The sequence below is a fragment of the Mya arenaria genome, chromosome 15 (assembly GCF_026914265.1).
Source record: "Mya arenaria isolate MELC-2E11 chromosome 15, ASM2691426v1".
Taxonomy (NCBI): domain Eukaryota; kingdom Metazoa; phylum Mollusca; class Bivalvia; order Myida; family Myidae; genus Mya; species Mya arenaria.
Window position 1 is genome coordinate 13,354,557 of NC_069136.1, and position 26,877 is coordinate 13,381,433.

Below are 26,877 nucleotides of genomic sequence, written 5' to 3' on the forward strand. Positions count from 1 at the left end.
TTCGCTGACATCAATAGTTTCAACTAAATTTGCTTTTATTTCATTAAACACATCAATCTCGTGTTCGAGATCGTTATTTGCTTCTTCATTGACATCATCCTCATTATTGTTCATAGAAATTTTCAAGCCTTCATCAGTTTCTGCTGTTCTTTTTTCCAACTCGTCAGAATCATTTCCATGATCAAAACTTTCACTTCGATCTTTCTGCAGTAGTTGAGCAATCATGTAAGCTATTACAAAATATATTAAATATAGCAAAAATGGTTTCCGAAGTGTTCTCGTTTTCCACATTTTGTGAAAAAAAAAATGTAAAGTTTCAATTCCCAATACAGAAAGTAAAATTTAACTTTTATACTGAACTAAAATATCTTTATACATTGAAAGTAACATTAAAGAAGAATACTGCCCAAATAAGTATTGATTTAAACGGAAAAGAATGGATTAATGTATATCGGATAAATGGATACACTTTTAAAGCTTGTTATAGCACTTGACCGAGTCGAGTACGTACATGTATATTATTGTAGAGTTTTGTACAAACGCGTTGGTCTTTTGGTATAAATAAAAGCATAAGTTTTTTTTATACAAATGAACGTGTAAGTTTGTTTGTTTAAAGAAATGAACGTGGATACAAATGAACGCGTAAGGACTTTATTACATATGAATGTATTATCAATATATGATCTTCTAAAGTGTATAATAAAACATATGATTCCAAAGCAAATAGAGTTATTCAAATCTATGGTTGAAAATCTTGAGATACTTTTTGAATATTGTGTGTTTAGTCATTCCTGGTAAAATTAGTCTCACTGTGATCACGCTGACTTTAAATAATTCTGCACTATGAAATCTAGTTGAAACCTCACTTAGAACTGAGAAATCAGAACGTACAAACCAGGGAAATACAGATAGACAGACGGACGTACAGATACTTTTAATTTCTCCATATTTGAAGAGATTGACGTATGTGCAAAACGTAAAACATTAAATAGACATAATTATACAAACATCCCCAAAGAAAATGAAGATAAATTATGAAAGAAACCCACAAATTCTGAATATGTTATTAATATAGGCATGATGCGTTACACGTTAATCAAAGTATAACTATATGAGATCAGTATAATCAAATACATGTACACGAATATTTGAAGAAAATAATAACTGACAACCTACAGTGTGACTTGTAATACACATACAACACCCCTATCATAAGACCTGATTTCAATAACATTACAAATGCCAAACACTATTAATTCTCGATTCAACGGAGCGTGTTAAGCACAGCTATTGAAGTAGGATAATCCACAAAACAACAATCATTATTTTCGGCATTAAGAGCAAACAAATATGGATATTTGACTGGACAGGTCACTGTCAATATCGACTTAAATAGTTTCAATAGTTCATATTAAAGTGATTCGGGTAGATAAGTTGTTTTAAACCTTTTCCAAAAAGCAGGGTTATTTTTTATTATGAATGATCATCAAACTAACAATATGTTATAATTGTATTAGAAATTCGATTTATCCATATACTGTGCTGATTTAAAAAGGAAGACGAAATAGTATGTATTCGAACATGTTTCAATTTTCCAAATAGAGATTAAGTTTAAGATTATATTTAACTCGGTCAAAGGTCAAAGGGCAATACTATTGAATCAGGTTATATAAAAACTGACAAAATTTTACTTTTTTCATCGCAGAATCGCTCCATTTTTGGGCAAAAATCCGAGGAACAAAATATTAATTTGGAGTGGCCTAACCACAATGTCCGAAGGTTCTATCCCAAAGAAATTAGCGATACTTATCTTTTACATGACAAAATAAGTAGCACTAATTTAAGTGGTCATTAAGCGGCAAGATTGTTTTGTTTTCAACAATTTAATAAATGCTCTTTATCCTGTCTTATCCTCTGTACACGGGAAACTAAGGCAGACAATTTTACGAATACAATATTCACCTCATGATATGCAATCGCAAACAGCTATTTAAAACAGAATTTAAATCGTCTAAGTTTACTTTTTATTTGAATATAGGAGAGAAAAGTAATATATGCAAAATTGGTAAAATTTTCTTGGGGAGTACCCCCAAAGCCCCATGCCAACATTTTTTTCTGTTCTGAGTGAGGGGCGCAAGTCAAAAACTTACTCTCCTAAGTTACGCCCCCTCTAGCATCAGATCATTTGGTCGCCCCTGATTTCTTTTAAGTTTTGTAAGTATAACCATTTTATTCTGCTTAGGCCACACCAAATGAATGTTTAGTTCCTCGGATTTTTGCCAAAAAAAATTGGAGCGAGCGATCGAAAAAAAAAAATGAAATTTTGTCAGTTTTCATAAAAACCGAAGCGAGCGAAGAGCGAAAAATATATTTTTCCTTATTCAATATAAATAAGAAGATTGTTCAAAATAATTGCCCTTAAACCCATTTTAATGCCATCTTGAACTAAACCTCTAATGGACATTGGGAAAATGTCGGAATACATGATACTATTTATTCATCCGTGTTTAGTACAAACATTATATGGATAAATCTAAATCTTATATAATTAAAACGTACTTTAATATGACGATCATTCATAATAATAAATAACCCTGCTTTTAGTAAAAAGTTTGAAACGACTTATATAAATCTACCTGAATCAGTTTTACATCATATTTAACTGTATTTAGACATAACTTTATAAGATTATATTTACAAATCTGAATGCATGGGCGACACACAACCAGTCCTTATTCATTCGCAAACTGAGTGAAGTTTTGCTCTTGTTTCAGACATTTCAAATAACCGCGAACAGCTACTAAAACATGTCCATTTTCAATTGCTCTATTTTTAACTACAGTTTTTCTTCATAACCTGTATTGCAATTGCATTTAAAGGCAGTGGTAACGGTGTGGCTTACGTCCTTTGTGCATGCCGACTTCGACGGAAACGGGGTAGTGTTAGTATACAGTTGGCTCGAACTCGATTGGCTCGAGTTTCTCGTTGTATTGCAGTAAATACGAAACTAAATTGTAGTTCTGTAGCGGCCAGTAAACGTCCCGTTTATGAAAGTAAATAAATCGAAAAAGTCTGTTATCGAATATAATCTTTGGTAGATACTGGCATGATAGTCTGCACAACCATCCCAGTAATTGAGCCCACAAAACTATAGACCAATCACAATTCTAAACTGTCTGGGCAAATTATTCACGACTATATTTTTTCATGAACGCATTAAAATGTTCCTAAATGAAAATAGTTTACTAACACTAGGCTGTGGTAAGATTTTCGGTTTTTACCATATATGGAATATTAAAATAGTCACGTGGTGTGGGCATGCGCGGTGCTACACTACCGTGATGCTGACTGTAACAAAAATGGCTGCCTAGAAGAAGGAAATGTGTTGCCGGTAACGAGACTTACGCATACTTGGTTGCATGTTTGTATGAAATCATGAGAAGATAAGTGGTGTTAAATGTGTGTAATTTAAATACTTTGTTCAATTGAGTTTAGCGTCGTAGCCAACGGTGAAAATGGCATCGATCCAATTCCAAAATAATAATTGATGTTTTTTATTTGTTAGTTCTTTTTATGTTTTTACTTTGACTACATACAGGCTAAGGATACAAATCCGTACACTTTTTAAGTGTTTTTTTCACACTTATCTTTTTTGTTGTAAGTTAAAATTTCGTATGAAACATCTTTGGTTAATGTGACAACAGATTCCCGTCCTAATATTTTTTTTATGTAAAACAATCGTTCATTTTATGGAAAGAAAAACACCAGTAAAATTATGCTATGGAGGGCACATATACTGTTTCCTTGCATGGTAATACAATTATAAATCATACGTATGCTATTTTGAATAAACACTACTGTCAGTCAATTGTAACCACGGCCCCCCTAGGTCCGGGTGGGTGGGTGGTGTATATACCAGGGATAGCTGGGGAAATGGGCCGTGTTTTTACCTTTCAGGTGGCCCCACAGTGCCGGGTGAATGCGGTGGTTTTGTCTTCGCTTTAAATATACCTAGGGTCCCTGGGGGACGGGGGCATTTGGCGGGGATCTTACCATCTGTTTGTGCCCGCAGGGCGGGGATTTTAGCTGGGGTTGGCTGGGCTGAAAGTCAAAATCCCCGCTATCCCCCAGAAAGGGAGGGGGGGGGGGCATGGTTACAATTGACTGGTGCATAAGCCTCACTCAAGTTATTTATTGTTTCAAATGTTTTTTGGAACAATTGCAATTCAAATGTTAAGATTATTTATATTTATAAATATCTTGAAGTTAACATAACCACAAAACCTCGAAAATGCACATGAATCTTCTGAGGTCATTCCCGCGTGTGCTACATTATGATTTTTAAGCGTATTTACATTAAATGGCATTTTTATTTTTAAAAAGTACTCAACAAACAAGATGAAATTAATGACCAAGGCAAGCCCTGTATTCATCAAATAATGCACCAGTCAATTGTAACCACGGTTCCCCCAGGTCTGGGGGTATACCGGGGAAAAGGGCCGTGTTTTTACTTTCCAGGTGACCCCGCAGGGCCAGGTGACCGTGGTGGTTTTGTCATAGGGCCATATTAAGCCGAGATTGGGCGTTATTTAGAGTCTCTGGGGTGCGGGGGCATTTGGCCGGGGTTTAAACATCAGTTTGTTCCCGCAGGGCGGGGATTTTACCCGGGGTTGGCTGGACCGAAAGTCAGACCTTGGGGGGGGGGGGGGGGGCTGATTACAATTAGTAGGTGATCAGTATTTGTGCCCTGTTTGGAAATATACCACGTATGGTCAACCAGTAATGTCATAATTATTCTTTAAGCTGCCCTTCTATAACTCCTGTTTGAATTCTTTTCATCTCAGTAAGTTATTGTGGGGCTATTAGAACAGGTTATATGAAAGTTGACGTCACGGTATGTGAATTTCATCACCAACATCAGAATCTTCTATTTAGAAGTAAGAGCCACATTGTTGGTTGCTTGTCATGTAATGGGACAAAATAAAACAATTTATCATGAGGAAATAGTTGTCAAACATTTAAAATGCTCCAAAAAACTGATGTATCCAAACCATGTACACAGGAGTTAAGAAATGAAAAAGACATGTTTGTGAATTGTCACAGTAAATAAATACTGCCGGTAGATATCTATAACTGTCTCCGATGCCCAGTTGTAAAGTTGTCCGCCTAAGGAGTTGGAGGTCAGGGTTCAAACTCCCAAGCCACTTCTTACTGAAATACTTTAAAAGTTGGTACAAGTACATGTAGCTCCCTTGTCTGGTGCCTGGCAGTGTAGTGCTTGAAAAAGTGGTGTATTCAGTACTGGTTTAGTCTAGGTAAGTTGCACCCTGTGTATCAGTGCTTCACACCTAGCCCGTGAAGGAACTAAGGGGTCTCTTCGTAAAAGAGCTAGGATATTGCACCTGGACTCTTGTTTCCCACATCTGCCTTTTGCTACATCTTTTTCTATTTTTTTCTATTTTATAAGGTGGTTGTCTCAAGGTGTTCATGTTAAATAAAGCATTCGGGGTTGTTTATCTTCCAAGTCTAATTTCAACATGTAAACATGACGGTATTTTTTATGGTCTCTGCACAATTGCCTCCGAATATGACAATTCTGTCTCATGGAAGTGGCATGCAATGCACCAGTTATTGGTTACCACGCTTTTTCCCCCCAGACCTGGGAATTCGTTGTTACAATTGACTGGTGCAATTTAACTTGTGTGATCATCTTTTTCAAAAATTTAATATTGTCACTTTTCAGACAGTTTGAGGGACGAATTTCTCATAGTATACTATACATGACAAACAGAATACTTGAAAAAAATGTCTGTTTTTCAGCCTGTCTGTGAATTTGTTAAAATTCACAGCCGAAAAATGACAGGCGTGAGCCTTGCATACGAGAAAGGCTAAATACCCTCTAGGGTTATAACATTGAAAAGTCAAAAGATAGTAATAGTAATCTTTTCTTTTTAAAAAAAAATGTCCACACACACTTCAAACATGAATAATATTGATATCAAGTCATAGGGTACCTATATATTGCTTTTAGTGAAACAATGTTTATACTCCTTTTCACTAGCTAACGACCAAACTAGTTTGTTCAAACAGTTGGAGAAATCCATCAAAACAGACACATATTTAGTAAACAAAAACACTATTTTATACACCTAAATCATACATTTCATTATATGACAGTACTGTTTTATTAACAGCGTTGATACAAATCCAATACCTAAAAGAATTAAGTACTCTTACTGGAGCATGATTTAGATATGAAACTATTAATCTTTTAAAGGGACACCGCATAATACAATTGCACACAATTAAAAATATTGTCTAGAATTTACATAACTTTTATATATTGTTGTGAAAAAAAAATGAATTACAGATCAATACATACCCTGCTGTAAAAGTCAATAAAGTGGTCCAGTGAACTCATGGTTCCAATACCCAATTATGGGAACTATTATTGCTTTGTCTTTGGGTACAATTAGGTTTGGTGTTTCTATACAGTGTCAGCAGGTGCTCTAAAATGGCAGCCAAAGGAATGCTTTTCATCTATATAATTTGCATATATTATATATATAAATATCACAGATTTGGTTAGTATACTGAAAGGCTAGTCACGACATAGACACAGTGAAGGTCAACTCTGCTGAAAGTCACAGCAAATAGTTGTAGCCCGGAATTATAGCTATTCTGGTTTACCCAACCTAATCCTCCGGTACAAACAAAATTAAACCGTTGTAATATATACACGTTACTTTGGAAACAATAGAGGACTGTTACATGCATTTCAATACCTTGAAATTCACCTTTTATTTGTACCGGCATGGGAAAACTCAGTTATGTTAATTCCGGGCTATATGTATTGCTACAATGCTTTAAAGTTGAGTTTAAGAAATGAAATGATCACATGACTTGCAAGGTCATATCATTCCATGCTTTTTTTTAATTGGGAACCCATTATGTGCTATTTCTAAATAGGTAAACTGTGCTGATGTCAGTGATGTGACATAATTGTTGTGTTTATCTTCATTATAAATGATCTGCCTCATGGTAGCTCACAAGGACATTTCTATGCTGTTTTTGAGAAGTTACTGGGTTTTTTGACCATCTGATGTCTGGACAATTATCGAATAGAATGTGTAACGCTTTGATATAAAAAAAAATGTGTCGGAGACGGGGTTCAAACCCGCGTGGCCAATTTTGAAACCCAGCATCTTACTTTTCTTACGTGAGAAAGCTCCTTGAAAGCCAATGTTTAAGCCACTTTCACTGATACTCAGTACCTTGATATTTTGTAAATTGACTTAAAGCTGCACTCTCACAGATTGAACGTTTTGACAACTTTTTTATTTTTTGTCTTGGAACGAGCCAATTTTTGCGAAAATCCCTGGAAAGCAGTTTTATAAGACTGATGACAAAAGATCAGATGGCAGATTTTCATATTTCCTCTCCAAAATTGATGTTTATGCATTTTTTTAAACCGGCTAAGCCATAAAACATTAAATTTGGAATGGAAATATGAAAATCTGCGATGTGACATTTTGCCAACGGTCTTTCATCACTGGTTTGCAGATATTGACACAAAAGTTTGCTAATTCCAAGACAAATAATAAAAAAAGTTGTAAAAACGGTAAATTTGTGAGAGTGCAGCTTTAAGTTGTAATATTTTTGAATTTGTAACTCCAGTCCACGGACATTGAATGATGATTGTTAAAAAGTTTCTGATTTTATTCCCCCGCAACAGAGTGGGGAGAGGATTATAGGAATGCATTTCGTCTGTCTGTCCATAACATTTCGTGTCCGGGCTTTAACTTACTTATGCATTAATGGATTACCATTTTCCTTGGTACAAATGTTGTCCTTATTGAGACGATGTGCAGTGAACTTGATCCGGGTCTATATTTCAAATGCATTGATGGGTACCATATAACTTTTTACAAATGTTGTCATTGAGATGATGTGGAGTGACCTTGACCCAGGTCCAAACCTCAATGTTCAAGGTCACATCTGACATTTAAAGGCCATAGTACACATGCTCGTGTCTGGGGTTTATCTTGCAGGAATGGATTACCATATTACCTGGTAGAAATGTGTCCTCATTGGGATGATTTGCAGTGACCTTGACCTGTGTCCATAACTCAATGGTCAAGGTCACATCTAACATTTAAAGGTCCTACACTTAGTACACACAATATGAATAACAAATATCGTTATGTTCAGATATCCGAGAATGTTATTTGCAGGGGATATAGCTGTCCTTTGGATTGCCTTGTTGTACATTCAGGCACTGATTTAATTGTGTCTTTGAACAGATCTTGAAATGATGCCCCACCCCAATTTAATATTATAGTTGTAAAATTTTGTTTTGAATTGTTACAGGCCCATTGTCCGCATTTCCAGAATGGTGAAAGCCAAAGTATGTTCAGGATGGAACATCACAGGAAAGATCCAGGGATATGCTCACAAAGGCAAGGTTGATTTTTACAGAAGATTACATTTGGAGCCAATTATCAATATGAGTTCTTTTCAATGGATTATTTACTTGTTTAGGTACTTACTTTTGTGTTAAGGCAATGACTTATTTGCATCTATGATAACAATAAATATTTGACATGGAAAGCCAAAATATTGAAAGCAATTCAATGGTATAGTTTCAAAACTATTTTATCCCATCAAGCCTTAAGTGAAAATGAATGGACACTGCAATTTTGTGAAGAATATGAGTTTCAAAATGACTTCCAAAATACAAACAATTTTTCTATGGTCATATAAATATTATTTATTTTCTCTTAATTGTGCTGAAATTGGCCCGTTTCAAGCCATGTTTCATGTAGTTAGTGATAACAATGATTAATAGACATGTATCATTCCTGTATACAGTGCATCAGAAGGGACAGTACACACCATCTTTCATTCCCACCATTCTTTGTGAAGAGGAATCCAAATGTTCTTTGGCCTGATCGAGTTCTTATGGGTAAGTTAAAGTAAAACCAGTTTATCTCACTGATTTCTGAGGTGTATTTTTTATGCCCCCGAGAGTGAAAAAATTTAAAATCGCACTGTCCTTTCCTGTGTCTAGCTCAACTTCTCGTTTACAGTTATGTTCAAAGCTATCTGAAAGTGAGATTTCTATATTTGATTTGACAAAATCAAAGATGGTTGCTAACTTTATTAAATCACTCCTATGCATTTATATTCCTTGATGAGCATTGTCTCTTGTGAGGATAGTAACTGGCTTACTGCTATCCTAAGAATGCTTATCATTTATGTCAAGTACTTGTATGTTTTTCTCTTAAGTTTGCTTGTAAACTTTGAAAAAAAAATCTGCATGATAATCTAGGCACACTCTTTCTCCTGAATAAGATTTATCACAATTAGTACAATTGTTTTTATATACCAAATGTATGAAAAAATGTTTAAATCTATGGTTTTCATGTATAAAGTACCAAGTTTAATTAACAGAAAGGTGCAGAAATCACAGTATTTCAATGAGACTATAGTAGATCACAGTTAATCTTTAGCACTCACCATAAATGCATTATTTAGGAAGAAGATAACGATTTATCACTTAGAATTTATTTTTGTTTATACATGCGTTTGTATTGATTTTAAATAAGAGTGTTACTTTAAACATTAAAATATATAGTAGTAACAGAATTAATCTCCATAGAATTTGAACTTAAATGGCTTGCATTAATTCAATCTTTCTTTTTTCATTTTTTGATGAATTGATCAGATTGTTGGATCAAAGAAGAGAAAAATAAAAACCTAAAATTCTGATACAAACAATAATTGCACTCAGATGTAGTGCAAATCAACTTTTATTGACTGACCAACATATTTGCAAAATAGTACTGGTATATTGCCCTCAGTATACGATCAATGTATACAAGAGGATGTTTTCCGATGGGATTTAGATGCATTTGTAAAAACGTGGGAAATACAAGGGATTATGAATGAGATTCATACCACACAAAATTGAAAATGGTTTTACAGTAGGTGAAAATTATAACCTGTCAAAGCTGATAATATATTTGATTATTACTGGTAGCAAAAATGTTACAAGTAAACCACATGTATCTATTTAACAGCTAGAGTAGATGTGTCAAGCTAATTCAAATATTTTGTAATGATGTGTAATGTGCACTTAATTTTATTTTAAACTACTGATACCAACTTTGTTGCATAAAGAAGAAAAGGAAAAAAAGTTAATGACTGTTCTCAGCTTAAAGTCAAGAAGAGGTACTAGTATATAACACTGGCTGATCTTTAGGGGATGAGGTATAACTGGAGTGGCTTGAAATATAGCCTATATTTCATCATTCTCGTACACTAGTGATAATGCAATGTTTAACATTGTCTTAGATTTATAATTATCAATCCTCTGATGAAAAAGAAGGTATTTCATTAAACAACAGTTAAGTACTTTGTATATTTTCACAAGCAACAAGAAAAATCCCACCTGTTGTCTGATTGACAGAGTATTTTTATTCCATACATTTGTTTATTTCAGTAATTGACAATGACACTCTAACCAATGTGTCCAAATATTGCCAAATTAACTTTGTCTGCTTACAAACTTGAGGATTTCTTATCAAATCCTTAAGTTTCAGGTTGCCTTGTTTATGTGCTTTATATGGATAAATATATGTTGGAAGATCTTTAAAGATAAACCTAATGTTTATCATAAAACTATGGTATTATATTTGGTCCAAATAGTGAGATAAAAAAGAGTGTATAAACCAATGTTTTATCTTTGAATGCATATTCTATCTGACAAGTATTGTTTCTCTGCAGGTGCCTTGAGCCATCCTAGGAGGCATCCCAAGTAACAACATTAAGAACGTATAAATGTTTGAACTGTGCAGACTTCTTGTTGTGAGAAAAAAAGGTACACATACATGTAATGACTTACAAATATTTTTCAATTAGAATTGTGATTATCATTTTTGTCCTTTGAAGAGAACCTTTCATCAAAAGTAATAGAAGAACATTGGATAGTATACTGTCATAACTGCATATAATAATAACTGAAGTTAATATTAATTCATTCCACCTTCTGCCAAGTGGCTATGATGTGCTAAGCAGACTAAAAAATTTCAGCCAGGTGAGTGCAGCCAATGAGATAGAAATGGAGAGAAGGGCAATAGCAGCTTGCACATGTCAAGGATCTGCAGCGCATGAAACCCCTTAAACTGAAGATGATGGTGGGTCCCTGATGCAATGTAAATTATATGGAATGTTTTGTATATAACCAGTTATTCAATCATCATCAGTGCTGTACACAGAGTATTAAGTATATAACATTTCGATTTCTGTATCTTTCTTTTTCTGATTTATATGAACCCGAGCCGATTTCATTGAAGTAGAAGTTACTTATAATTGCAACCTCCTTAAATGTATCGTATATTAGTTTAAAAAAAAAGTACAGGTCACAGCCTTTTCCCACATGCCTGAAAAATGTGTTGTTTACCAAATGATATGCATTGCGTGATTCTGGGCCTTGCAAAAGAATTACCGGTACTACAAATGAAATAATCATGTTTTTTCTATGTATATAAATTTCTTCCAAACATCTTTCTTTTAAAGGATTGTCATAGGCACACAATTTTTTGAATGATTTATGTCCCATTAGTTTTCTCATGTTTTCAATGCAACTACATACTTCAACCCTACATAATTTGACTACATTCATTGTAAGAAAGAACACTGGATTAAAAATTCAAAATGTATGAACACTACTTTCTTAATTTCTTTTTCATAAAGAACATGAAGAATCTGTGGTAGGAAAACAAGTAGTATTATAAACTTGTTGTAATGTTGATATGATAATTCTGTATGTCATTTCATTCATGTGTTCAATCATTTACTTACAAAAGGAATTTTTTTTTTATTAAAAATGCCTTATACATGGCGCCGCTTGTAAACATGTATCTTGAACAAAAATGTGCGATGCACCTTTTGCATTGATATTGGGTGTGCTCCAAACAAGAACTGAAACAAGAATGTAGGGCATAGTTTTATTTTATTACATGACATATGTGTTCAGTACATAATCTAGTCAAAATCTGATTACAACTTCAGAAAGAACAAATATTATTTGCCCATTTTTCATGATGAATTCTACAAATGTGCAGATTAATGAAATTTGGACAGTCTCTCAAATATATGCTTATTTATAGTATTTGTTTTTGCTGTCATGCTTATACTTTAAAAGCAATGACATTATTTTTTTTTTAAATCATTAATGGGAAAAAACATAAATATACAAGAAGAATTAATTTCAATTAATTTTCTGAATCAGTTCCTGAAGCCTAGAGATGTCAGCACTCGCAGTCAGCCGCTTTATCATCCATTGCTCCATTAACCTCATCCACCTGGTCAACACAATTCAAACATACCAGGTAATGGTAAATTTAGAAATGGGCTGAATTGACCATTTGAACATGTTGCGTCATTTAATTTGAATAACAAACGTTACAGCAATTAAACCCAAAGAATAATATGTTTTTTAACTGGATATTTAATTCCTAACAAGTTTAACATGTTAAACAACCATGAGCTTGTGCAATACATTAAATGTTGACTGAACATTACAAATCATATAATTTAATTATTCAACTAATGGACTGGTTTATTGTTTAGTCATTTAGTCTTATGCGATGGTAGTGTGTACGTAGTATGTGCCTCCGTGCGTCTGTAAACAATTCCTCTTTAACATGATACAGCCTTCAGTTTTGATTGTATCTTGATAAAACTTGTACAGTATCTACATATCCATAAGAGCTCGGTTCCTTTTGAAAACCAGCCAGATCCGCCCATGCATGCCTAGATTATGGGCCTTGATAGTATAAAAAATCAGTGTGTCAGTAAGCAGTTGCTGGTTAACATGGTACAGCCTTCAGTTTTGATTGTATCTCGATGAAACTTGAACAGTATCTACATATCCATAAGAGCTTGGTTCCTTTTGAAAACCAGCCAGATCCGCCCATGCATGCCTAGATTATGGGCCTTGATAGTAAAAACATCAGTGTGTCAGTAAGCAGTTGCTGGTTAACAAGATACAGTCTTCAGTTTTGATCGTATCTTGATGAAACTTGTACAGTATTTTGATATCCATTAGAGCTTGGTTCCTTTCGAAAAACCTTGAAATGATAAGATTATGGGCCTTTATGAAAAAATGAGTATTCAGAATCCATAAGGGGTTGGTTCTTTTCGAAAACAGTGATGTTGACCACACAAACCCAGCCAGTAGAACATAGGCCTCTAGTTTATTATAAGTGCATGTTTGTCTTCATAGCATCATTATATATTTCTTTATTACATGAAGCTAATTTGTATGTGAAGCTTTGATTTTATGCACTCTTTTCAGATACAGACTCAGTTAAAACAGATATGGGTGCAAGTCATGACACTTTTACAGGTAATGTTTATTAGACATTCAGTATTTATATATATATATATATATATTTAAAAAAGATGTCAATTGTAAAAGGATAGTATAATGTAGATGGATTAGATGCAATGAAGATGACAGAAGTCAAAATCATCTTTATAATAATTTGATATTATTTGTACTATTATTTAATTGCCATAATGATGAAATACATAAAACTGAAAATGGAAATAATTTCTATGAAGGTCTTCTTTCTATTTCCAATAGATTAAAGATGTCAGAGATTCACGATGAATGCTGTTTGAAGAAGAATGAACAGAATCACATTTTAATTTAATCTCACTGCCAATGTGGACTTAAAGAGGACAGGCTCTGTTATGACAACTGTATTTTTAAGTAACAGAGATAAGGGTGTTATTGGAATCATTTCAATAAAATATGGGAGTACCGGTACATACCAGTTTGATATCTTGATTAGACTGGGACTTAAACAAAAATGGTAGATATTGGACCTCTCTAATACACATTATAAACATCTCATGTCTTAAGTCAATAACAAAGCTGTAATAAGGCGATATTTAGTGTAATTAACACTTAGGGCTATTCTTCTAAAACATATAACCACCGGGTTTGGCAGATTTTTAATAATATATGGTTGGGCTTTTTTGCTAATTTGCACCCCAAAATCCACATTTGCTTTTGTATGGGGTTGGCATAAAAACTTAATAAATGCCTTCCCTCCAGTGGTTATATTTTTAAATGGAATAGCCCTTATCAACATTTTTAGCTGGACTATTTGAATAATAAGGAGGGTTATACCACTCGCCTCAGCATCTGCTTTGGCTTTAGCGTCCGGTTAAAGTTTAAGACCAAGTTGGGATTTTCACTCATAACTGCAAAACCCTTCATTAAAGTCACTTAATACTCCATACAGTTGTTCAGGGTCATTACATAATGAGGTTAATACTTCAATAGCCTTCATTCAATGGACTTAATACCTTGCACAATTAATGATGAACATCTTACAATAAGGTGACATAACTCCATTTTAACTAAATACAAATTATTGCCCTTTTTTCATTTTTATTTCTTATGTCAGGCACATTTATATATTCTTAACAGGGTTTTTGAAAGCTAATTGTTTGGGCGGGCTGGTGGAAGGGTCTTCAAAGTCACCTTATGTGTAAAATAATTTTAGCTAGGTTTGACATATAGTGACCAAACTTCGTATGTAGGAAGCGTTTATGAAGACCTTTCATGAGATTGCGTTTTAGGCTTCTGGGATCAATATAAAGGTCAAAGTTACTATTAAAAGCAAAAGAACTGGTATTGATTAACTTAAAGGTCGACATATTGTGACCAAACTTGTTTTATATGAAAGTTCATATAGACTTTTTTATTGTGTTTTGGGTTATGATCTAGGTCAAAGTCAGTATTGCTGAAAAGTACAAATATAGTTTGTACTGAATAAGTAAGGGGTGACAATGTGTGACCAAACTTGGTATATATGACAAGTTAATGGAGAGCTTTCATTCGAATGCCTTGGGCCCCTTAGGGTCAATGTCACTGTTACTAAAAAAATATTACTTTTTGGTACTGAATAACCTAAGTTATGGTTGATATACTGTGACCAAACTTGATATATAGGAAGAGTTTATTGAGAACTTTCATGAGATTGTGTTTTGGGCGCATAGGATCTAGGTCACTGTTACAAAAATAGAAGACAGCAGTTGAAACTGAACTTCTTCTGCCAATCCTTAACAAAACAATTATTGTCACATCACGATTCTTGTTTACTTTTTAAATTGATTTTTCTATTGCTTTTGACAAGCACATATTACATCATAATGTAAGAAGATACATTGTTAAAAAAAAAAATGTTAATTTGAATAAGAGTGTCACTTCTTTTAAATTTGTAGCTGTTTACTTACCATGAATTTATCTTTAAATACAACTTGTACTTTTTATGTGTAGGGTACGAGTTGGACCATATTGAGAGATTGTTTTAAATAGCATATGCTAAAACATACTGTGACTGTTGTTGCTGCCTTTTAATTTTATTCTTGTCAGGTAATTTTTAAATCAAATTAATTGTTAAAGTGACACTCTTATTCAAAATCAATGCATACATATGTATAACAAACATACATTTTGAGTGATAAACCTTTAACTACTTACTAAATAATGCATTGATGGAACATATTTATTACTGGTAGCAAGTTTGTAACCCTGTATTTAATAACAGAAAACGCAAAAATATTTAATGATTGATGAATGCTAAAAGATTTACTGTGATCTACTTTAATAGTCTCATAAGGTAGATACACCATGTTTTATGCACATTTCTTTCAAATCAAAATCGGTATCCTTCATGAGAACCATTGCTTTCAACATTCATTTATCCTTTTCGCAATATTAAAACAATAGTATTAGTAGTGGTAAACCTTTTTGGGAGTAAGAGTGCATCTTTAAAAAATGTGTTTAATGTGGATATATTATGATCTATGTGTCTTTGCATGTATGCACTTGCTAGTATTGCCTAAGAATTTGACCTCTGATATTTTATGTAGTAGTTAGATGATATGAAGTAAATTCTGTCAGAGTTAGTGGAACTAATGATCCATTCTTAATCATTGAAATGTACTAACAAGGCATCTCACAGTCTTATGTCTTTGTATGCCTTTGAGGTTATGTCTCCACAAATCTTTATCATGGCCTGACAGTCTGCTTTCTTTAATTTGTGTCTTTGTATTAAAAATATGTATTATTTTTAATACATATTTTATTTATAGTACTGCATTTATCTCCTATCGATTTTCATGTTTTATGTAACTTGAAACTTTCATTAAGTTGTAAAAACATTAAATCTGTGAGAGTGTAGCTTTAAGAGAAACATTAGTGATTTTAGCATCAAACTTGTTTTATATGTTCTTTTTAAGTTCTAGGTTATTCTGTAATCATTAACCATCATTGTGCCATAGATAGACCTGTGAAAAATTATTATAATGTACTATGTTATATTATTGAATAAAATACTGAACATGTTACGGTATGTTTGAATTTGGCTGATCATTGAGTAGTTGAGGGATTTTTATAGTCATATTTAGATTCCCACTGAACCTGAAAAGGTATACCATGAGGTTTTTTTCATATCTACATTGTATATAACAGCGAGTGCTTTCCAATGCTTTAAAAAGATATTTCCATGAAATAAAACAGATATCTGATCATCTCAAACAGTGCACATATAAAAGATAATTTTTCGAAAATTTTCCTGTTCTCGCATTATATTGAACTTCAGTATGTACAGGGCTGGGACACAATATCATCGGTGCAATTTCCTTAATAAAATCACTTTCATATATAATGTACATTAAGTCATTTTATAGCCATCTTTTTGTGGATATAGTAAAAGAAAAATGTTTATTTCAATATCATGTTGCATGATGTTTCACCTTGTGAAAGAAGTGAATTTTGAGAATATCATTTGAATATGATATTTCATTGTTTGAGAAAGTGACAATATCAAAAAAATATTTCCATTTTTATGAAATTCAATCCCCTCAGTGACAATTAAACAGTGCAGTGATACCTATTAATTGGTGACACACTTTATTGAAAGAAGAAGAGAGGTAAGCACAGAGCTTAAACACAATGTCGATGACATAATTTCTGAAATGACACTACAGTTTCTGCATACGAATTGCTGCCTTTATCTATAAAAGTGATTAAATGGCATTCAACTTAAACCCCCGTTTCAATGTAAGAAAGCAATATTGTATCTATGGCTACATGAATTTGGCAGTCGAACGTTTTTACTTATAGGTACAAATTTGACTGACAAATAACAATTTGCAAATCATAGACTAATAGAATATTTTATTTAAAAAATAAGGTAATGTAACTTTGTGAAAAGTTGTGTATACAGAACCTCATTCTATAATTCTGTCGGCCAATTCATCATGCGAGTACGCTGAGGGTCGATCTAACGTGGAATTATATTTTGTATAATCTTTGCTTGACCGACCACAGCCTTTTCATTGAAATTTCCAGCAGAACAGAATAAAACAGATTTTCATGATCTTTTTTGACACCGAAAAATACAGAGAATTTTCCGGTAAATGTGTATAACCCGGTTCCCGGTAGCAGTTGTTACTCCAAGAGAAAGTGGCATTCATGGTAAAACTCATTGCACTTTTTTTCTGCAAAATCCATAACGGCGGATTTTCTAGCGTCCAAATGACCTTTCTGTCGGCATTGGATTATCATATCTATTAAGACCTGGCAGTTTGTCCAAATCCAGGTGTAAAATAGTGAACAATATTACAAAAAAGGGTTTTCACCAGCCGCAGTCAGCGTTGAAAGCCTATTTTACTCGTACAGACGGACGACCGCACTTCAATTAAGCAGACATGAACGTTTTTGTAACATGATGTTGTTTTTTTCTCAGAGAAAATGCCAAATATTATAGCATTTAAGGCTATTTGGGCTTTCATCTTTTGTCCAATGTGTTCTTAACCGCTCTTGAATACGCACCGAGATGGTACATAGGTTTAAACCGTTTCTACTCTTTAGCTGGTGCCTAGGAGAAGCGGATAGCCCTCACTCAGTTGTTATTTTTGTAACCATTCCGATAGCATATGACTGATTAGCCTTAAACTTCTTTATGAGTTAAACGATACATTACCAAAATGCCCATTCCCCCGTTTATTGGCCAGGTTTTAGAACCCGCTCTTGAACCTTTTCTGCACGATCCGGGTGTACACGACTTTTAGCAATCTACCATTCGAAGCATCTTGTAAGACCATACTTTAGCCCATTTAATTCGTGTGTTTATCCCTCAAATTGGCCATAAAAGGTAAAAACCGTTATCGGGACTTTGCCGTGTATGTCAATTATACCGACACAAGACGTAAAAAACACCTTTTTCTCAATATTTTAAAGCGGCGGCACCTGAGATGACACGGATCAAGAGTGTGCGTCCGTCCACAAGTCTTGAGATCAAAATGGCCATATTTGAACAGTGCAAACCTTATAGGTAAACAAATTTCCAACCAGCAGAATTTAGTAAGTACAAAATATACACTTGGATCGAAGTCTGATTTTTTTTTAACGTGGAATATTTAACATAAATATGGAAGTTGGTCAGGGTCACGAATGTTGTCATGGTCAAGTTATATTGACCTTCACGCATGACCACAGCCATTACTTTATCTGATCGAGGGTCTAGTTAAAAAAAAAAAAAGGAGTTAGTCAAATATGACAAATCTACCACAAAGCGGGAAGTTTACTCGGATCGAAGTGATTTGCGTGACTTTAAGGGTCGAGAAACCCTAGATCTACCTCCTTATGGTAAGTTTCAAAACAATCTCTCCAGGGAACAGACTGATCAAAACGGACATTGGGATATCAATTTTCAGAATTTGTACCTTGCTAAAATCATATGTATCTTGTGTCAATAACTTGTTGAATTAAGTTGATCCAGAATTAGGTATATTGTAAAATCACACTTTGCTTTCCTAGTTATTTCGTTTTTCGTACTAGCTTTGCATTTATGTGTGTAATTATACCTAGGAATAGAGGGCTGCTCTAAATCTAAATATTTCTTACCAATGCTTAATTTTGTTATCTTTCGAGAGTACTTGATATTTTATTCTGTTTGTCTACTTGTGTACATAATATGCATGTTTGGTTTACTCGTATTGTTTGAATATTATTGTGTTAAATGTAATTCATAATATGTGTCATTATTAGTATATATATCAATGTTTTGCTCTTCATTTCATGGAGGAATAAAAAGTATCTATCAGGCTTACCTTTTACCTTTTTGTGTATTAGCTTTTGACTTTGGCCAATGAGGCATTTATTACATTTTGTTCCATAAACGACTGAAAGTTTGTAATAATTAACATTTCATTTTTTTCAATAATGAACATATCGGGGCAATGACGTTTGATGTTAGCCAGCCTAGAATTATCTACTCGCTCCAGTTTCTTTGCACGACTCCATATTCTACTATTGTGCTTTGCTGGCAATGTTAACAGACATTGCGATAATAAACAATGGTACATTCTAATTCTAAGGAAAGAATTCCGTCTGAAAGTCTCCAAACAGCAAATCTCATACATCACAAACATTACAGAAGGTTCCATACACATGTTCGTGTGAAATTCATTAATTATGAGGCAAAATCAGAGACGTTCACTCAACAATGCTACAACGAACAACTAGACCCGTAATAAAATTTTATTATAAGATCATAAAACATGACTTCAAGCATTTGATTTATAACAAATAATAACAAAACAGGAATTAAATGTTTTTTTTATAAAATGAGTCCAAATAAAACAGTGTAATATATGTACTGTAAACATGTGTTCTCAGTAGTTACATGAGATGTTGTGAAACAGCACGTGAATGTGTACTTATAAGTGTGTGTACAGCTTCCATTCAGTTTACTGCAATTATTTTAAAATCGTATATTATTCATACCTAGCTTTCATTATGTGCAAGGGGTACCCAGCATGTACACATACAAGTGGTATTTAACAATATCTTCAATTACTTATGCGTCGACAGAAATGGTCCAGTAGGAAATCTTCTCTAGAACACTTCACTGGGCAAAGGGGGTAGTCAAACCATGTCTGCTACAGTTAACGGACACAATGCATTCAATATTTCTTGCTTCAAGTTATAAAATGAGGTTTTTACAATTCACTTCGACACTTTTCGTAATATTGCACGTTAAAACATTTCAACAGAAAGCATCAAAGCAATACACCAAAACATTCTTAGAAATAAATAGAAAAAAAAATATGATAATAATAATAATGCAAACTCAAGGGCTATAACTCTGGTTTTACTAAATGAAGCTGGGAATGAAATCCTCATAGATTAACAAAGGCATTGGTTTTGCATTTGCCTACCCTTTTTTTATTAAATTATTGGAAAACTGAATTGTATTTAATTTAAATGATGCTGCAATTTGTTACAAATTGCAATTTCATGTAGCATGTTCTTACCTTGTTTATCTTCTTAACTCAAGTCATTGTAGAGCAGACAGGTAGGCGCTTCTTTGTGGTAATGGCGTCTTCTTTCGGGCACTAAATATGCAAGATATCAAAGCATTTATTATCCATAACCACCATCAAAAGTGTTTCTTCTCTCTATTTCAAGAACACATCAGAACACTAGGACATTGTTATGGCTCAGAAAATGATTAGGATTAACTTTGATAGTTATGTTGATTTTAATCTTCTTTGAAGAAACTACATCACTACAGGAATATTGTAACTTACCATCCAGATGCTATGTACATTGTCTGCCTTCACCTTTACCGTTACATCAGATGTCAACGGAATTTCAACGTGATCTTTATACTGCTCAGATCTACAAATATACATGTGGAAACATAATTGTAACATCAATTAATTGATTTGACAAGTAAATTAAACAGAAGCTTTAACATCAGCAAATATATTTCATTTACCTTTGAACTTTCAGCTGTCTGTGTTGCGTAAATTTTCTTCGCCTTGCCCTTCGATGTTTGTTTGATCTGTGGTTACATGGTCTGGCTGATCTAGCACATTCATCAACCTAAATATTAATGACAAAAAACGTTGGCTACCTTCTGGGTATAAGTCAATCAGGATATATAAAAATATAGTAAAATATGGAAATGTTTCAGGTTGTTTAACCCTTGTCCCTACCAAAGGTAGACAAGAAACAGACATGCTTTAAATGTTTTCATCAATGAATGTATTTAAGTTTAGTTATGTAAATGCTCATTAAATTTTATTAAAATTGTTGCATTGCCCATCTGAAACAGCTTAACAGGCTTCAAAAAGAACACCAGCACAGGAATCTCAGATTGACATAAGTTTTTTTTGCACTATTACCTATATTTATTAAATAATTATGTTATAATATATATTTTAAGTACAAAACAAACATAACAGAGACCTTCAATACATTGCGCCTTGGTAACTTCACATTATGCTGCACTGAGGTAACATCTGGAACTTCAGCTGCTGGCTGTAAGAATAAAACAAATGTTCCTTTTGCGGTCATAATATGAAGTTCAGTTCATCTGTTTTATGAAGTCACTATAATTAAGAATAACCTTTGTTATCTCCTCTGAATAGAGGCATTTTCAAAATAAAAAGAACAGTGGTACAAAATAGGAATTAAGGCAAAAAAACCCACAACATATTTGATTCTTCCATGCTAAGGTTAAAACACTTGACATTGACCACTTTTGCCTTAGTAAATAAGTGTTAATTTACTTTCGACACAAAATAGATAAAATATATATTAGCACAAGCCCCATCCCTGCACTGGTAAAATGTGTTTTGGCTTCCTCAATTTCTGGGTTTTATACTGCAGGGCTTGTTAAAAAAATCAAATGCCAAGCATTTATACATGAATTCGGGCTTGTTCATCCGAAAGACTAACTTGATGACTGACCAAATGTTACGAATATCAAATTAGAAAAGGTTCATAATTGTTTGAATTACCTGTTAATGGTAACTTATGAATGAACATCCTATATCTACCAACCAACACAAGCATCTTATCAGAGAATTCAATGCTTTTGATAAATTATAACTATTCATCTAGCAAATGCCATCCATTTAGAGCAAGTGTTGTATTTACCAAACGGACTATTTCCGAGTACAGAGGCTGCTTGCTGGCCTGGACATTCTGGTCACTGACTGGTTCAACAGCAGCTGTCAGGCTTTGAAAATAGTCAGAGCTAAAAATAAGGCACCAGGAAAATATTGTTTTTAATATCTCAGACGTAGGGAGTTAGGAACACCATATGAACTATAATTAAATGGACATCCTTCTTTTAACTGACTAACATATTACAAACCGAACAAGAGTCATACTTAACCTTGCATCATACAACAAGCAATTAAGTGAGACAGTATCGAACAATGCCAACATTTAATATAATTCTTATCATTGTAAAATATTTCATGTTAATTCATCAACACGACATGTTCATCTTATACCCTTAAACAACACTGAGGTAATGACAATATTCGGATATTTTACACAGGCAAAAAACTAATTAACTCAGCTGAATTGAAATATATTTGAAACAAATACCACTGGTCAAAGCTTGATGCATCAATCTCTGCTGAATGTGGTTGGCGTATGTCTTCATTCCAATGTACATCCTGCTGAAAGGCTATTTCACTCCAGGAATACACATCCTCCTCAATCACCTGACTACAATGTCTACCACCAACACGACTCAGATGAAGTCCATCACGACCCAACACATCAGCACATTCCTTAATTGTATATAAAAACAGAATGCATGGTTTAACAAACTTTTCAATCATTGGAATATTAAGTCTTCATCTTTGCTATCTTCAATATACTATCTTGTTAACGGAGATACAGAAACAAAAATAATGATATTGCTCATATACTGTTTTTGAAAAAGTTGGTGAATATTATATAAATATTGCATGCCTTCCAGTGTGACAGTACATATTGTTAACATGAGGGAAATACTGTTACCGAGGAGAAGCCGAGGGTAACAGTATTTACCCGAATGTTGACAATATGTACTGTCACACTGGAAGCCATGCAATATTTATTTTATTATACCGAACACAGTTACATTTATATACATGATATATAAGATTTTTACAATAACACAACTTTCAAGTTTAATCAATTTATTCTGTAATTATTGTTTGTTTACTTTAGCTGTCATTTTGTTGCAAATGTTGTTTAGAAATAAGGCAAACACCGGTTGTAACCAGATTCACAATACATTTTAATAAGCGCTTACCACCTCAGACTTGGGAAACCAAAAAATGCCTATTTTAAGACGTGCGTGCTATGTGACAGTATCATGTCAACCGGTCAAAACGATACTGTCAGTGTGTGACAGTACGAAATTGCCCATGATGGGAATATGAGAAATTAACATGGGCAGGTCACGTGACTTATAATAATGATATATGTATACCAATGAAATAAACAATATCATTATGACAACCCATATCCACAAAGGCATAAAAATGCATTACAGTTACATATTTCTACCTGTCTATATAAATAAGGATCATCTTAAATTTGCCAAATATCTACAACTTTTATTTCTGTATTGCATAAACTTATTTTGTTGATTTATACCTGAGCTCCATATCCAAGGAATCTGATGTATGGGATGGCCTCTGAAATGTCCATTAGCATGGTGTTAGCATTCTGGATCCATCTGTTGAAGACTCTCGCTAATGTTGAAGATACTCGTCTGTCATTCTTTTTTCGTGGCAGAATAGAACATAAAACAATCTCAGTTTCCGGACTCGTCTCGTGGATACTATCACATACCTCAGTGACTCTCCTTTGAAATAAACATACATTATTAGACTATTAATAAAGCCAAGGCAAACAAGTAGTGACTTCTTCAAATAAAGCATTATAAAGTCGTAATAACACTTTGTCATAACTTTCTTGAATCAGGCATATTTCATAACATTAAAACTTGAGGAAAAGGAGATTAAATAAAATTTCATAAATTGTTTTGTTACTTAGTAGACAAAATGTGTGTCATTGAAATAGAGTACGCCAAAGGGAGTTTTTAAAAACTGGTACCTTGACGAAGCTTATTGAAAAGACTGCTTCGTACGTAATAGAATCAAACATATTTAATGTGTACCTATAAAACACATCCTCTCTGGCTTGAACATCATTGGAGCCAAGATGAATATAGACACATGGGTAAAACTCCTTCTTCAATGAAAGCTGCAGAACTGCCACAAATCCCTTCTTGTCATTCACAAACTTGGCTCCTACAATTGAGGTAAACTGAACAATGCTAGCTTTTGTTTTTATGTTTTCTTTAACCACGACCCCCCCCCCCCCCTTGGGTCCAGAATACCGGTGACTTTGACTCTCGGTCCAGCAAATCCCGGGTTTAACCCCAGCCCTGTGGGGACAAACTGCTAACCCTAACCCCGGTAAGGACCATTTCCTGGGGGGGGGGCCTGGTTACAATTGACTGATGTATTAATAATATTATTTTGGTATTGGATGGTTCAAATCAATCAAGAAACATTTGATTCAATAATTAATATGGAATGGAATATGCAGTACCATATCTTGTGATATGATTGGCGCATGGAATTTAATTGGTATTAAATAAAAAAACATTTTTCCTTTTCTTTTCACATAATACACTGTTTAAAAAGTGGTCGTGTGGAGTTCTTGTTTGTCCATATACGTAAAAAATTTATTCAGTTTAGCTTGACTGATATGTGGGATGTTTAAACAGGAAAAGTGAAAAGAAAGAAGGTCTTTAACTAGAAACTTAAGAAAAACATTTTGTATACACCAATCACTTTAACAAGTACTTTGAGCTAACAGGGACCTTTAGATGAAATGGCTGAGAAACAAGGCAATATATGACATTTTTACTTCTAGCAATATATTGGCCTACATGTATCTGTACCTTGTGTGGGTAAGAACCACCAGCCCAGCTCAATAGGTTAGAGAACTGTGCTAATGTTCCTGCCGCCATGGGTTTAAGTCCAAAAGAAGGCTATTATTCAAACAAACAATATTTCCTCCAAATTGTTTTCCTTACTTGTGTCAATAAAAGGTAAAAATGCCAGAATCAGCTTATAGGTTAATTGGGGCCAAGGAGTGTAAAATGTGTGAGCAAGAACAAGCTACAAAATAAATGGCGGAGTGGAGTAAACAGTGTGTGGGTAATGGTAAATAGACATGTTATCACTTCTTTATGCAAACATTATGCTGTGAACAAGTTTGTCATGTCAAGATTTTTTTTATAAAAATCACTGCAATTTGTATAAATCAACATAATTTGCAAATATGAAATTGGACAAAAAATAAGAATATTTTGGGAAAAATAAAATTTATGGTCCAGTGAAACAGCCTTGAGAAGCCTTTGCACAAAATTAATCACTGGAATGCCATGCTAGTGCAATCATGGGTTCAAGCCACACACAGGATGCACTCTTTCTCGCAGGACTACTTATATACTGATATATCAAAAGTAAAATGCAAGAATCTCTGGATCAGCCTAAAAGGTTATTGGTGGAAGGCATGAAGCGTGTGTATATGCGTGTGTGTGTGCATGTGTAAAAACCAGCTGCCCAGCTAGCCAATTGGTTAGAGGGCTGTGCTATTGTTCTGGTATTCATGTGTCCAGCCACCACACTGGGTACTTTCACTACCTCCACGGATGTCTTTATTGGTGTCAGAAAAGAAAGAACCGAGTGCCAGAATCACCCTTAAATGTAAATATGGGGAAAATTAGAGAGTGTTTGGATACGAAATCCTTCATGTCCGGAAAGCTCAGTTGGTTCGAGCAGTTCTGGGTTGAAAGCCAACACTGCATGGACACACTTTTCCTCACAGAATACCCTTGAGATAATAGTGCTACGCTAATTCACCAGTCAATATTGTAACCATGGCCCCCAGGGTCAGGGGAATAGTCGGGACTTTGACTTTCGGTCCAGCCAACCCCGGGTAAAATCCCTGCCCTGCGGGAACGAACTGATGGTTAAACCCCGGCCAAATGCCCCCGCACCTCAGAGACTCTACATAAAGCCCAATCTCGGCTTAATTTGGCGCTATGACAAAAACACCGCAGTCACCCGGCCCTGCGGGGCCACCTGGAAAGTAGAAACATGGCCCTTTTCACCGGCTATCCCTGGTATTCCCCCGGACCTGGGGGGGGGGGGGTGGTTACAATTTACTGGTGCATAACATAGTGTTTACAGTAATAACCATCAAATATATCAGGGCAAATTGGATACTATAAGGAATAAGGTCTTCGGGTTGATGAAATATGTCGTCTGCAAAAACTGAAGGAGACTATAAGTTGAATATTGTGGCAGATTATTTGGGTCATAATACATTCACTAACATCTTTATGCAATATTGAAGCAAAATAGTTCGCCATAATCATTTAAATAACATCCATTTGCCTTTTAAAAATGTGTGTACCTGATACTGGGAGGCATCGAATAGTGGACCAATTTGGAATCGCTGCTTGGATACGATGTACGTTGGAATCACCTGCCACAAGCGCACTACCAAGACATCCACTTGAATCTGAAATGGAAGAAAACACACGCTCCTCGACCTGGATGTGCATCTCGACAGAAAAGAAAATATAGACAAATACTGCTGGGTTTTTTAAAAATAAAGTCGCGAAATCAAATGACGATTCACAATACAAGCGAAAACGCGATAAATAACAGTAGGAACTTAATTCAGTCACAATTATATTAAAAAAAAGGCGCGAGTAGTATTTTGATTTAAAGTTTGGTCAGCGATGATATCTATGCAAGCTTAAATCTCAGTTTCAATCTCAAGAAATTCGAATCGAATCTCTCTCGTGAGCTTTCCGTGACAGAAAGCATCAGTTTCCGGGTCATTTCTCCAGAAGTGTGCGTAGATCGTAACCTTTGCAATACGTCATGTGCTATTTTAAG

At 34.2% G+C, this 26,877-nt stretch overlaps 1 protein-coding gene and 1 long non-coding RNA gene across 2 annotated transcripts; one reads left to right on the plus strand and one right to left on the minus strand.

Annotated features, from left to right (window-relative positions):
• Positions 1–11,105: 11,105 nt before the first annotated feature.
• Positions 11,106–14,731, plus strand: LOC128218813 (uncharacterized). Its single transcript, XR_008258470.1, has 4 exons — positions 11,106–11,198; positions 12,296–12,395; positions 13,364–13,414; positions 13,655–14,731. It is a non-coding gene; the product is annotated as an uncharacterized LOC128218813 (long non-coding RNA).
• A 5,696-nt stretch (positions 14,732–20,427) lies between these two features.
• On the minus strand, positions 20,428–26,537 carry LOC128219121 (uncharacterized). The gene is made up of 9 exons (XM_052926943.1): positions 26,387–26,537; positions 24,072–24,204; positions 23,546–23,756; positions 22,502–22,689; positions 22,043–22,142; positions 21,350–21,421; positions 20,877–20,983; positions 20,686–20,776; positions 20,428–20,490 (listed from the first exon to the last, which is right to left on the minus strand). Exons 1-9 carry the CDS (start codon positions 26,535–26,537, stop codon positions 20,428–20,430), a joined length of 1,116 nt encoding a protein of 371 aa, XP_052782903.1.
• Between the last annotated feature and the right edge of the window lie 340 nt (positions 26,538–26,877).

Coding starts and splice junctions, on each gene's coding strand:
- LOC128219121 (XM_052926943.1), bottom strand. CDS start 26,537: ATGCACATCCAGGTCGAGGAGCGTGTGTTTTCTTCCATTTCAGATTCA. Junction 21,422..22,042: donor ACTCGGAAATAGTCCGTTTG/GTAAATACAACA, acceptor TTATTCTTACAG/CCAGCAGCTGAAGTTCCAGA. Junction 20,491..20,685: donor ATGTACATAGCATCTGGATG/GTAAGTTACAAT, acceptor TTGCATATTTAG/TGCCCGAAAGAAGACGCCAT.